This window comes from Sander lucioperca, chromosome 6 (genome assembly GCF_008315115.2).
Source record: "Sander lucioperca isolate FBNREF2018 chromosome 6, SLUC_FBN_1.2, whole genome shotgun sequence".
Taxonomy (NCBI): domain Eukaryota; kingdom Metazoa; phylum Chordata; class Actinopteri; order Perciformes; family Percidae; genus Sander; species Sander lucioperca.
The window spans coordinates 1,781,348-1,795,132 of record NC_050178.1 but is presented as its reverse complement, the minus strand read 5'-3'; the positions used below and the strand labels follow the sequence as shown (position 1 = coordinate 1,795,132).

The 13,785-nt window shown below is 39.4% G+C and overlaps 1 protein-coding gene across 2 annotated transcripts; it reads left to right on the top strand.

Annotated features, from left to right (window-relative positions):
- Window positions 1–4,736: 4,736 nt before the first annotated feature.
- Window positions 4,737–13,419, top strand: gata2b (GATA binding protein 2b). Of its 2 annotated transcripts, none has more exons than XM_031287757.2 (6): window positions 4,737–4,930; window positions 5,177–5,590; window positions 6,254–6,835; window positions 8,462–8,607; window positions 11,268–11,393; window positions 12,385–13,419. In XM_031287757.2, exons 2-6 carry the CDS (start codon window positions 5,365–5,367, stop codon window positions 12,661–12,663), a joined length of 1,359 nt encoding a protein of 452 aa, XP_031143617.1. In that variant the 5' UTR covers window positions 4,737–4,930; window positions 5,177–5,364; the 3' UTR covers window positions 12,664–13,419. The 2 variants fall into 2 exon arrangements, with proteins under 2 accessions (XP_031143617.1, XP_031143615.1); XM_031287755.2 differs by having other exon boundaries at window positions 11,250–11,393.
- Window positions 13,420–13,785: the final 366 nt, after the last annotated feature.

Below are 13,785 nucleotides of genomic sequence, written 5' to 3'. Positions count from 1 at the left end.
TCTGAATGAACTCACTCATCATACCACCACTACCACTACAGTTTACAGGTGAGGCAGTCAGAGAATGTTAAATTAAATTAAAACATATATTTAAATATATGACAGATTAAAATAAATGAATAGTTAAATCAAATACATATATGTAGTGTATTTATGTATTTAATAAAAAAATGAAATCAATTCAACTAGAAAATAAAATAAATTAAAACAAATAAAGTAAATTGTTTTTTATTTTGCCAGTTATAGGAGCTACTTTTAGCCTTAGGATGTTTTGTGAATACGGCCCAGGGGGGTATGTTCAAATCTTTTGGATCTATATCAGGGATTTAATATATTGAAGTTCCCTGCATACCACTGATGAGTTATTATATAATCTAATCTTTGTCATTCTCATCTAGATCTTTGTCTCTTGAGTCAAGAGAAAGCAATGTTTGGGTCAGTGAATTAAAGAGGCGAAGGAACTATGATTTTAGATGGATAAGACAGTGTAACAGAAAAATATAAATGTGGTGCACAGTGATGGTTAACCAAATCAAATCACTATCCTTATAATATTAAAGGAAAATCCATGGAGGTTTGTTGTCTTCTGTGGGAGGTTTGCATCTATCAAAGCAGGTCAGTAAAGGTCATCCCACTGGTTTAACTGTGATTTAAAAAAAGGGAAATGCTCTGTCACATTAGGGTGAAGGAGCAGGCGGAGGAGGAGCACTCCTGGTTGGCTTGACTTTATGTTTGACCTTTTCGGGAAGGAGAACTAATCCTTGAATATAATAGACTGTAAGATATGGAAAATGACTGTGCTGTTATCTCTGTTACCCTGGAGACCATCAGCAGCACCCAGGGCTGCTGCAGCTGCCAAGTTATTAAAAGCATCCAGTTAGTATATAATGGAAAAAAATACCTTTTCTGGTCACTCCCCACACTCATACACAATGCTTTAACACTACAATACATAGGTTACTCTTCCTTCTTTGTGCCTAACGGGGCAACATGTTCACCTTATGAAGTGTTTTTAATTCTTAATGTATTTATGTGTCTTAATGCAAGTTTTCAAAGTGTTCCCATGTTCCTTAAGTGAAATTTGGTCTATAAATGTTTTGATGAAATTAATAAATAGCCTTGTTTGACAAAATAAGAGGGTTGAGTGAAATTTGACTTCAATGACCTTATCAAATCATCTTTACTGTTTTCATTATTTTAAGGAACACAATGCTTCAGGATTGAAACCAAACAAACACATAATGTGCTGATTTAGACCATGATAAAAAAATAAAATGAAAAAAAATCCCACTCCTGGCCTATTAGTTTCAAATATGAAGTTATTCTAACATGGCCTGTTTGTACCCAGACCGCCGGTTTAAAAGCTTACCGCTTGCTCGCATTTGCTATTTGCAAAATTTCCAACACATGAAAACATTATTCAAATATTTTTGTCTCCCAGAGTGAAGCGGCTGCGTCTAACTCTTATCCAGTAAAATCCAACATGAAAGAAATGAGATACCACAACAAAGAACCGGAACCTCAGATGGCTGCCGCAGATAACCTAATATGGAATAGCGAGCTGTATTTATGCTGTCTAAATACACAGAATAAAGACTTTGCACATGCAGAACATTAAACTTGTAAATAATAGCCAACACCATGCCCCTCCATGCAGCCCCCTCCCTCTAATCTATCTATCATTTACACAGATCTGCCTCAGTAAATGATGCATTCCCTGCATTAGATGTATTTGTTGTGCGAGTTTGAAAAGGCGGCGATAATCTGGGAGAGAGAGATAAGAAATGCCATTTATTCCGCGGCACTTTGGAGCCTATTTCCCGGGCCGATCAGCCCCCATTCTCCCCGACACCTCCAGCAGCTCGCTGATAACGATTAGGCTATTTATTATCTTCACAAAGAACAAAGATTAGCCAGCACCGATGAAAAATTACCCCGGGATGGGTTATAATCAGTGGGACCCAAGGATCCTAACAGCATTGGATTTCTCTTTCAATCTGGGGGAGCGACTAAACACACACGCGCGTCAATAAAATGTAACACCGTAAGTGGTAAAAACAACAGCAATTATTTTGTAGTATTATATAATAATACTACAAAATAAAGTAAAAAACAACAACAATAAAAACACCATACTAATACTAATAGGCCTACTAATACAAATAAAATGAATAACCAATCATAGGCTAGGCTACTTCAAATTAATTCGGCTTTAATTAAGATTAATAGGCTAATAACTATTGTCATTTTTTGTATTGATAATATACCATAGTGACATTTCATTTTTGATCTTTATTGTGAGGTAAAACCACTTCCTTTCAATGGCAGTCCTATAATGAGATTCTCAGAGCTGAATCGGGCTGCGACCTCTCCCTTTCTCCTGCCCTCGTGTGAGAAAAAGAACAGTAAAAAAAAAAAGAAGGGCGGATTGAATTAATGTCAAATCCTAAAATGGAAGTGGATGTTCGCCGCCGATAAGGTTTTATCGCCACGCCAGATCAAAAGGGCTCACACTCAAAGCATGTGTATTTCCACATTATCATGCTGATGAGCTCTAATGCTGCCACACTTGTCCCTCCGGTATGTTACTTGCTTCAGTCTATAGGGTAGATTTTCTCCTGGAAAGGAATCGTTGTTTCTGTGTAAAGAATGACATTCAGTTCTTTAAACATTGCAGCCTGATTAAGAAAAAACGATATATCTAAATATATTAATCATCATTAAAGTTTCTGTTGGAACTATAAGGGCAGTTGTTATGTAATACATGTTTTAGATAGATAGATAGATAGATAGATAGATAAATAGATAGATAGATAGATAGATAGATAGATAGATATATAGATAGGTGGTGATGGCGCAGTGGATATGACACATGCCTTTGGTGTGGGAGACCCGATTCCGATTCTGCAATACATCAACCAATGTACCCCTGAGCAAGGCACTTAACCCCTAGTTGCTCCAGAGGCGTGTGACCTCTGACATATATAGCAATTGTAAGTCGCTTTGGATAAAAGCGTCAGCTAAATGACATGTAATAATAATAGATAGATCGATTTGAAAATCGCTTTCTTTGTCTTGCACATGGGCAGCCCCTGTACCAGGAATTGGCAAATGAAAATAGGCATACCAACTTCAATAATATCAACTGCACATATGGTTTATTTTGTATTATCTCACATGTCACGTGGTTCCTTCGTTATTATTGTTTTTCTTTTTGGTCATAAGTGGGCTTTAATGCACATCAAGAGCAAAGGGTGATGGTTAATAAGGACATCTCCTGCAGCTGCTGCTGGACACTTCATTTACTCTCACACCTAAGCACAATCCCTCCAGACTTCATCACAGGCCTGTTGGACCTCCAGCTAAAACGTTTACAAACACTGGCAAGCTCCTTATTTTTAAGATTTTCAAGATAACTGAAATAGTTGACACCACGTCTGCTGGTGGGTGTGATTCTGCGAAAATTGCTCATTGAGGACATTTGGTTTTATAATATAATATAATCAAATCAAACCTAAACTCATCTCAAGTCCACCTCAATAGTTTGTCACGCGGTGCTTGTTGGCCTGTTGTACGAAATCACAGAAGAGTGAGGAGGATGTAGGCTATTGATGTATTATTAATGCTGCTACAGTGTAAATATCAGTTGCAGAGTCCTTCCTCGAGTTCCTCCGCTGGGACTGAAGCAGACTCCGGACAACCCCGTCTCTCTTTCTCTAGGAAAAGTTCATGTCCTGATTTTTTTTTTTTCTTCACTAAGATGCACTGACGTCAGGAAACGGCGTCAAGCAGGCGGCAGTGTCGGCCGGCTGGGGCTGCACGCGCTCCCTCTCCAATTATAGTCTGTCAATCATGCGCGAGAGAGAGAGAGAGAGAGAGAGAGAGAGAGAGCGAGAGAGAGAGAGAGAGAGAGAGAGAGAGAGAGAGAGAGAGAGAGAGAGAGAGAGAGAGAGAGAGAGAGATCTTTAAAAAGTGTAGCCTGAACATAAACGACCAAGAGAAGAAGGAATCCGGCCAGAAATGCCTTGCCTTTATACAGGGACAGTGCACAATGACACATTAACCTTGTATAAAAACAAGAAGAGATGTACACTGTTTTCTCATTAGAGCTTTCTGTGCACATTAAAGTTGGGTGTTTTAGGGAGCATTGCTGCACATCTTCAAGACGATTCACATTTATTTCACTGTTAAAAGTTGAGATTTAGAGGCAGTGAGTTTAACTGTGCTGGTAAACTGGTAATGAACCATTGTCTCACAGTACACACCAAAAATATGCAGTAAGACTAAAAGACGTGGATATACTGACATAGTTGCATAGCTGGCGTGTTTACATGTGTCTGCGACAATTTTATTTAATTTCAATGTTACCAGTTATAGTATCTGTATAATCATTTGTCTGTGGTTGCAATGTTGTGCCCTTAATGAAAAATAGTCCCCGCGTAGACTAGGCTGTATAGGCTTAGGGATAAAGGCTACGCTATAATAGGCTATGTTTGAAAATACAGCCTATTCATTTTAAATGGATATTATATCATGCTGCAGGGAATAATACACTGGTGATGAAACATTCAATTCCATAAAGTAGCCTACAACAAAGTCATAGGCCTGGCCCCAAGCAGCAAGGCTATGTTTCTCCATATCAGTATTATAAAAGCATCTTCTGGTGGGGGGAACCGCCTCTGGGGTTTTGTAGAGGTGGTGTGCAATTGGCTGAGTCAAAGCTTTAATGAAGACTCCGCCCATGAGCTTGACAAGCCTGGCCCCGCGCTGTCAGCCACAGTATACGTGTTGCTTATAGTCCCAGTGGACGGAGTTCACTCTGACAAACACCAGTGAGAACTGGAGAGGACCTGAAGCAACAAAAAAGGGACATTTTTCCAAAGCGGCGCGAACTGATCGGACGCTGTGGATAAATATAGCATTGGCAAAGGTACGGCGTATTTATCTTATTGTCATGTTGAGTGAAGCATCTTATTGAGTGATATTTGTGAAAAGGCGTATAGGTTGTGGATGAGTGAGGAGTAGAGACGTGGTAGTAAATATGGTGGGTGGGATGATTTTTTTTTTTCATCTTAAATTGCATCACTACATGCACCACATGAGCTTTGCGTTTAGAGAACTGATGCTCATCACCCCTGCCTTTAAAATATTAACATCTGATGTTTGCGTGTTTCAGGTTTCCAGTGTCAAACTCGACTCGATGTCCAGGAGAAGAGAGGAATTTAAGTCAGAGGAACAAATCTAAAGTCAACTGTAAATGGACACAGTGAAGATCTCGTAAAGGACACATAGGCCTACTTTAGACCACCCTGTGAACTCTTCCTGGATATTCGTTTACTCATAACGCTACAGAAAGCCACAAAGATGGAAGTGGCTGCTGATCAGCCCCGCTGGATGCATCACCATGCCATGCTGAACGGACAACACCCGGACTCTCACCACCACGGCCTGGGGCACAACTACATGGAGCCCACGGCGCAGCTCCTGCCTCCGGATGAGGTGGATGTTTTCTTTAATCATCTGGACTCACAAGGAAACCCGTACTACCACAACTCTGCCAGGGCCAGAGTGTCCTACAGCCAAGCGCACGGTAAGATGGAGCTATAATACAAGGGTGCAACTTTAACTTTAGGCTACAAGACAGAAACTCGTCGTTGGCTTGTAGTAACAGCTATAACGCCATATTATACTTTTTTTCTGAAATCAATTGCCTATGTATGTTTAGGTTTTTCCTTATGATGCCCATCAGGTCAGTAACCTATCATATTAAACATTATCACCTGACAGTTTTCTGCCGTTTGAAACGTTAATTAAAATGTTAATAATTTCTGGCCTAATGCATAAATACACTGCTAGATTATGGGTTAGATAAAATGGTTCACAGATAAACTGGTTCATTAGCTGTCACATTTTACATTAGTCTACAATTTTTATGATTCAAGATTTTTTAGGCATTCACCCTAGTAAAATATCTTGAGATTAAATTAGGCTGCCTAATTATTGTATATATTTAAATTAAGCTAATGTGTTGGGTTTTGTTTTTTGGTCTAAGACATACTGGTTTAATTCTGGTCTATTTTGGGGAATTTATTTACACGTTTAAATCAAGCCAGTGTGTCCAGTGAATCAACAAGTCTCGCTTAGTTTTGCATCCAAATTTGCATGCGATAGCATGCAAATTTACTACCATATATCTTCATGAGTTTCATCACCTGTAGCTGTAATACTTAGTCTGCTTTTGTTTTTTTCTCAGCTCGTCTGACGGGGAGTCAGGTCTGCCGGCCTCATCTCATCCACAGCCCGGGGATTTCCTGGCTGGACGGAGGGAAAGCAGCCCTGTCGGCTCACCACCACAACGCCTGGGCCGTCAGCCCCTTTAGCAAGCCCAGCCTGCACCACCCCAGCTCCGCGTCCCCAGGCGGCCTCTCCGCAGTCTACCCGTGCAGCAGCAACTCAAACACGGTCTCCGCATCCTCGTTAACGCCGCCGTCCCACTCCAGCCCGCATCTGTATACTTTCCCCCCTACACCACCAAAGGACGTATCACCAGACCCGGGGGCCGCGTCTCCCACCGCCACCATGGACGAGAAGGAATCTATCAAATACCAAGTGTCGATATCGGAGGGGATGAAGATGGAGGGCTCCAGCCCGCTGAGGAGCAGCCTGGCCTCCATGAGCGCTCAGACCCCCTCCACCCACCATCCCATTCCGACATATCCCTACTCTCTCCCAGCAGCACATGAGTACGGCAGCAGTCTGTTTCACCAGGGCAGCCTGCTGGGAGCATCATCCAACTACACCTCCAGGAACAAAGGCAAGACACGGTCCTGCACCGGTGAGTGCACTGCAAACACACCAGAGACTACAGTCCCAAAACAAAAGAAATTCAATCTGACAATATTCAGACAGTATTTGGACTTAGACTTAGATGTATGTGAGTTGAGTTTATATAACGATTTTATCACAGGTCTGTTTTTCTAGAGCGAGTCAGTGGCAATTAAACTAAAACTAAAAGTAGTTACTCTCAAGCAAAGTAGCCTAACGTAATGCATTTTTAAAATATCGTGTGGCACTCAATACTGCACATAATAATGTGTGTATCTGGTGCAAAGATGAGTTTACGATTTGAATCGTTTTGGTTTTATATGCCACATGTATAATTCAGATAGCCTACTACTCTGTAAATATTCTCGATAATGCACACACACAAACACACAAGCGGTTTATGAATCTGAGCCAACATTAAGCAGATCTATAATATTATTATCACACAACTCTTGATGACCCTATCAAATGATCAAAGAAAAGAAAATGTTAATTATTTGAAGGAACAACATTTAGCTACAAATAAAAACAAACACCTTAATGCCAATCTTTTTTTGCTATGAAAGATACTATATTATAAACAATTTACTGTTTAAAATTACAAAATCCTGTAAAAGCCATTTAATATATTACAAATGTAACCAGATTCATTTATTTTGATTTATCCTGTATGACCTTTAACACAGCCAGTCTACTGTACAGGCTGTGATTTGAGCACCATAAAGCTTATTTATTATTTTGGAAATTGTATTATAACAATAATAATAATACTAATAATAATAATAATGTATTTTTTCTTCAATAAATTCTTGTGGAGGCCAAAGCCTGTACTCAACAGTCCTCTTTGATTTGCGACTTTGATAATCCTCTTTTGTTAACCGTGACTCTGTAATTACGCCTGAGCTGGCTGCAGCAGAACAGTGAACTGGAACCAGCCCAGAGGTGTGAAAGGAAGATCTGCAGGCGCACAGAGCCAAAAACCTCAGGATTTAGGCTAGGAGTCACATCTCTGTTACATAATACATTGTCCTGATTGTTATTTGATTACAGACCAGGAGCTCCCAGCTTAAGCCTGATTGTGTTGAACCAGTTTATTAACAAGGATATACTGCAGGGTAACCTGAACTGCACTGACTTTTTATTAAATAAGTAAGACATATTAACTGGCTGCAAAATTTTGTTTTATGACTTTATTATAATGTGAAAATATGATTGCTGTTATTAAGTTAAAATATTTCCTAAAAATATTGACGTAAATTATTTATTTTTCTTTAATGGTTGTTGTTTAAAGGGTAAAAGGCATTCTACTAATTTATGTTTTACAGGACATGTCTTTTAGTGAAGCATTGGTTTGGTGTTTTAGTAACAGAGGCTTGACAGCACAGAGGGAATTATATTTACTGATTGTACAGCAAATTCTTCAACTTTTAACTGTTTTATGATTCTGCTAATGCACAACTGTAACAGAGTCACTTTATATTCCAGGCTACTACATGCAGACACTATTTCTTTCTCTTTACTCTCACAAAGAAAAAGTCATAAGAAAGTTAGATACAACATATACTTTAATCTATAATAGAATGTGTTGGCTATGGAAATGCATTATAATCTGATGTCACTGTGTGGTCTTCTCCAGAGGGTCGTGAGTGTGTAAACTGCGGAGCCACCTCTACACCTCTGTGGAGACGTGACAGCACCGGACACTACCTGTGCAACGCCTGCGGACTGTACCACAAGATGAACGGCCAGAACAGACCACTCATCAAACCCAAACGCAGACTGGTGAGTCCCATCAGTATATAAGAGAGAGGGGCAGTGTGTGTGTGTGTGTGTGTGTGTGTGTGTGTGTGTGTGTGTGTGTGTGTGTGTGTGTATGTTGGAGGTGGCAATAAATAAAAAGAGTTGGTTGTTGAGGGGAGACGAGGGGGGGGGGGGGGGGCTACAATTCCAGGAAAGTTATATTTTGCCAATCAGTTTCCAGGAATTGTGTTGCTTGCTCACCTCTTGCTCCTTATTGCTTGAGCTGTTAGCAGAGTGGGATCAGTGTTGTTTCTCTTATCATTATTAGTGCTACTTCTGATACTGTCATTGATAGCAGGACCAGCACTCCATCCCTCAAAACAACACACGTGTTCAGTTTGTTTTTATGTGTAGGGCGAAGTGTTGAAGTCAAGGTTTGTTTTTATTTTCACATGTTGGCAGCAGAACAGATCATGATGGTGATTTTTAAATTTTTTAAATAAACAAAAAAATAAAGTGTCCATTTTGGATAGATTTTTTTGGTCCATTGGATTATGTGACAATACACTGTTACAAAGCTGGTAGGTCACTGAAAGTTGACATTTTGGTGATACGTGTTTTTTTTAAGGACAGTGACAGTGTAAATGTAAATCATGAACTGCTTCAAAAACAAGTGTTGCTGGGAGTAGGTCAGACAGCACAGGCAGTCCCAAGTTCATGTCACACTAAACCTACAAAGAACTTTAAAACTGACACGTTTTTTATTTTTTTACAAATGCAGTGTTAGGGGAGTCTTTAAAGTGTGACATCTTATTTAAAATACAAACCAAGCATCAAGTTGCATCAATTGCATGAACAGTTTGACATTTATTTGACTTATAATAATAATAATAATAATAATAATAATAATAATAATAATAATAATTTAATACTATTTGATCATTCTCATAACAATTTCAAAGAAAAGCAATATTTGCAGCCTCATTGCATTCATGTAACCTTGTGCACCAGTTGTGTTTGTAGTTGTGTGATGCAGCAGGAGGCAGCTATAAATGAAGACAATATTTGCAGAGACAACAGACACTGCTGATTAAATCAGTAGTATGCCTAGCCTATAACAGTGTAGCCTACGGCAGTGGACCATCAGACTTGTTTTATTTTTAAGGTATCCTGGACGAATGGAGTTAGAAAAGGCGATAGAATAGAAACAAAAGCAATATTATTTCTAACGAAAGCAGCATTTTGTCATTAAAGAAGTATTATTTAATCTAAAATGCCAACGCACGACAAAAATGCGCAACTTCACACTCTAAAAAAGGCCAATCGAGCAGAGGCTACCGGTGAGCAAAGTAAAGTAGGACTAAATGACAAAACATTATTTTGCGAATATTGTGATTATAATTTAGAGTAAACCATTAGGATTACTTTCAGGAAAAAAAATAATATGCACCTGATCAGAGTCAGTTTGTTGACGCATGTGAGGCGGATGTGAACCTACATCGCTGCGACAAACAGGTCTAAATCTATAGGCCTACTGACCTGCAGACCACGTCTGCAAACAGCTGTCTGTTTCACACAAAATATACGAGCGTTTATTTCAGCGTCTGTTAAGCCTATAATACAGCCATATATCAGGCCTGGTTTCCGTATGGCTCGGTCGGAGTTCGCAGTGCTCCAGAGCGTCTTGTGTTCAGTGCCAGTTGCAGCCTTCCAGTTGTTTCCTATCCGGATATCTGACCGGTCCAGATAAAGCAGCGGGGCCCGCGCCTGTTTCCTCCTGCGGCCTCCTAACTTTAGGCTCAGACCTCATTTCATAGTGGTCAAGCTCTCCGCCCATAACAGAGAAAGAACAGCACAGTGAACATTTAAAAAAAGAAAATTGGGAAAGTTATGGAAGCTGATGTTTGACCTAACAGGGCACCAACCATGGACACCTGATTTCCAGAGTATTTATAAGAAGAAGAAAAAATATTATATAAATAACTGATTATTTCATGTTTTGTTCGATAATACATTTTGACTGAGGGTGCAGATGAATGTATTTCCTGGAAATTGAAGAGTCCATCATGAGCCTCTGGCTGTTAGAACTCCTCACTCATCATTTTAAACTAGTAGGCTACAGTACTGAGCTTTGTGCATGTGAATAGAGCATTTGTAATAACAAATATACTGTTTCAAATTATGAGACATCTTATTTTTATTTGAAATCTGCTGTCAAATATTGAGGAGGTAACTCTGAATGTCTACAATAGGTCATGTCAACATAGAGCTGCAACTTTTAGCTAATTACTCGATTTTTCACTCAACAAAAAATGAATTGGCAACAAATGTGTTTAAGTCATTTTTTAACAGTTTGGACTGTTGGTCCGACAAAACAAGACATTTGAAAATGTCACCATTGCCTCTGGGAATGTGTGATGGCAACACATTCGGGTGATGGGCATTTTCTTTGCAATTTGCTGAGGTTTTATAAGCCAAACAATTAATATATTAAATAATATATATATATAAATATATTATATATATATTCGTTAGTTGTGGCCCTAATGTAATGTAACAGTTTAAGTCAATAGAATAGAAAGTTAAACTAACCTCATACATTGTACATACTGAAATATATTCTTAAATGTATTCTTAAACTGACCTGTGCTGTGTCTGCTTGGGCTGTTGAACTCTAATTAAAGCTTGATATCTTTCCACAGTCTGCTGCCAGGCGAGCAGGCACCTGTTGTGCTAACTGTCAGACGACCACTACCACACTCTGGAGGCGCAATGCAAATGGAGACCCGGTGTGCAATGCCTGCGGCCTCTACTATAAACTGCATAATGTAAGTCTTTGACTGCTGATCGCCAAGTTGGGCCCGACAGGGTCAAGTAGACGGGAAGTAGGCAGGCAGGTCACACTGATTCTTGAGGGATAAGAGAGGCAGAAAAGAGAGAGAGAGGGCTGTTTTACTCTCAGACGCTATTGGACTCGTTGGTGTTTTCTTTCTTTGTGCTTTATTGTTTCCATGGTAGGCGTAATCCCCCTGGGAGTCACAATGGTGGGACTGTTGTTGAGTGGGACTGCCACAAGGCTCCATATGAATAGCATTAAGACTGGAGGCATCAAAAAAGATAATAGGTGCTCCGGATGCATATTTTTAAAGAATGAATCTGATGATATTTTATATTTTCTCTATTGTCAACAAATCCTATATCAAATCCCACAAACAAGTATTGTCTGTGTAGCCAAAGCCTGATACAGCTTATTTTATTATGCAATAGACAGCCATTGTTGTCCAAAAACTATTAAAAAACATAAACGAGCCACACAGTTCCACATACACAGTTCTGGTGCCAGATATAATGTACTTACTAGTGCACCAAATGTGTATTAATCCACAACTGAAAATAGTCCCTAGCAAATGCACTATTTACTCCTCTTTGAGTGATGTTTGCCACAAACTACAGTGCCTAGCTGTTTCAGGGAATTCTTTTGGCTTTTTTGTTTTTTTAATTGAAAATATACACTTGTAAGCAATTTTTAAAGATTTACATTCTTAATAGGATCCAATGAGTTTGGGGCAGAGTGCCACGGACGGGATGGGGAAGTAGGAAAGCATTGAGGGATGGACTAATGCATAAATGGTTTTGGTCTTTTCATGGGATTTGTTAACAATAACAAAAATATAGAATATTTATTATCCTTTAAGGACTTACCATGTCCATGCAACATGTATTTGATTACATCTATACAATTCATAGTTTCTTGGTTTGAACTTTCCCTCCAAACTTGAACTAGATCACTCATCCCCTCACTTCTCCCTCTTTAAACAGGTGAACCGGCCTCTGACCATGAAAAAGGAGGGGATACAGACACGCAACCGAAAAATGTCCAACAAGTCCAAAAAGAGCAAGCGGGGCTGCGACAGCTACGAGGAGTTTTCCAAAAGCCTGCACGACAAGAGCTCTCCCTTCAGCTCTCTGGCCGGACACATGTCCATGGGCCATTTGGCACATTTTGGCCACGCTGGACACATGCTTCCCACGCCCACCCCGATACACCCTTCCTTTGGGCACCCGCACCACTCTAACATGGTGACGGCCATGGGCTGAGCGGGTGAGGAGCGTGGTTAACATATAGGAACGCTGGGGGAACCAGAGATGGTTGTGTGAATGGAGATGAGGGTCTAACTAGAGGACAGTGTGTATGTAATGTTACAGACATGCAGTTTGTATGTCTTCATCTTGATTGTCTCTTGATTAATTATGCCAATGGTATGTTGGCGAACAGATGAATCATGGGAGGAAATGACCATTTTACTCCTTATCGATAGGTACCTATTTTGATGGAGGAAGACAGAGAGGAATATTCTGCTTCCTGTCTGCCAGGCACCCACATGTAAACACAAAAATGTCATTGCACCTCATAGTTTTGTCCCCACTGACAGCCTGACAGACTGCAGTGGGGCTCAATGTGCCGAACAGGTTTATAGTAACTGTGAATATTGTAAATGTGTGAGACCGAAGGGGCGGCCCCGGCAAGGGAAATCCCCTTTGCAACATTAATGAAAATATGCTGGATTTTTTTTGCTTATGGACAATTTAAAAGGAATTTTCACAAAAGAAAGAGAGCAAACAAAAAGGTTTATGAACCCTAATTTGACACTGTTTATTATAATTATTGTTATTATAATTATTATTGTTATTCAGATAATTTATTTTCACTGCCTGTTTTTTCTTTTACTATATCACCTGAATCATAATATGGGTACTGTTATCCCAGGTATGAATATATTTTTAGCTAAAGCGCTTTCTTTGAGCTGGTCAACATTTATACTCGTAAGAAATAAAGAGATCAAGTTCATTATCCCTTCTGCTCCTTCTATTCAATATCTATTATTCAATATTTAAGTGTTCATAATAAGAACAGATATAAAATTAGTATTTTTTTTAATTGTTTGGCTAATTGTGCTGTCCTTTGTTCCACACTGGGACAAGGTACCACACTGAACAGATACAAATGACCTTCTTCATGAACACACTGTTAGCACATTTAATTAAGATAATGAAAATCTAAAATGTCAGTAACACCTATTTGTTCCTTTGTATCATTATAATAACTATCTTAGGTGTATCTTCTGTGCATCAAATGCTCAAATGCTGTAGCTTTCTATGCATCCTTGTGTATCACTGGATACATTTTTAGTAATACGCGTATGCGCTTTCTTGCAAGAT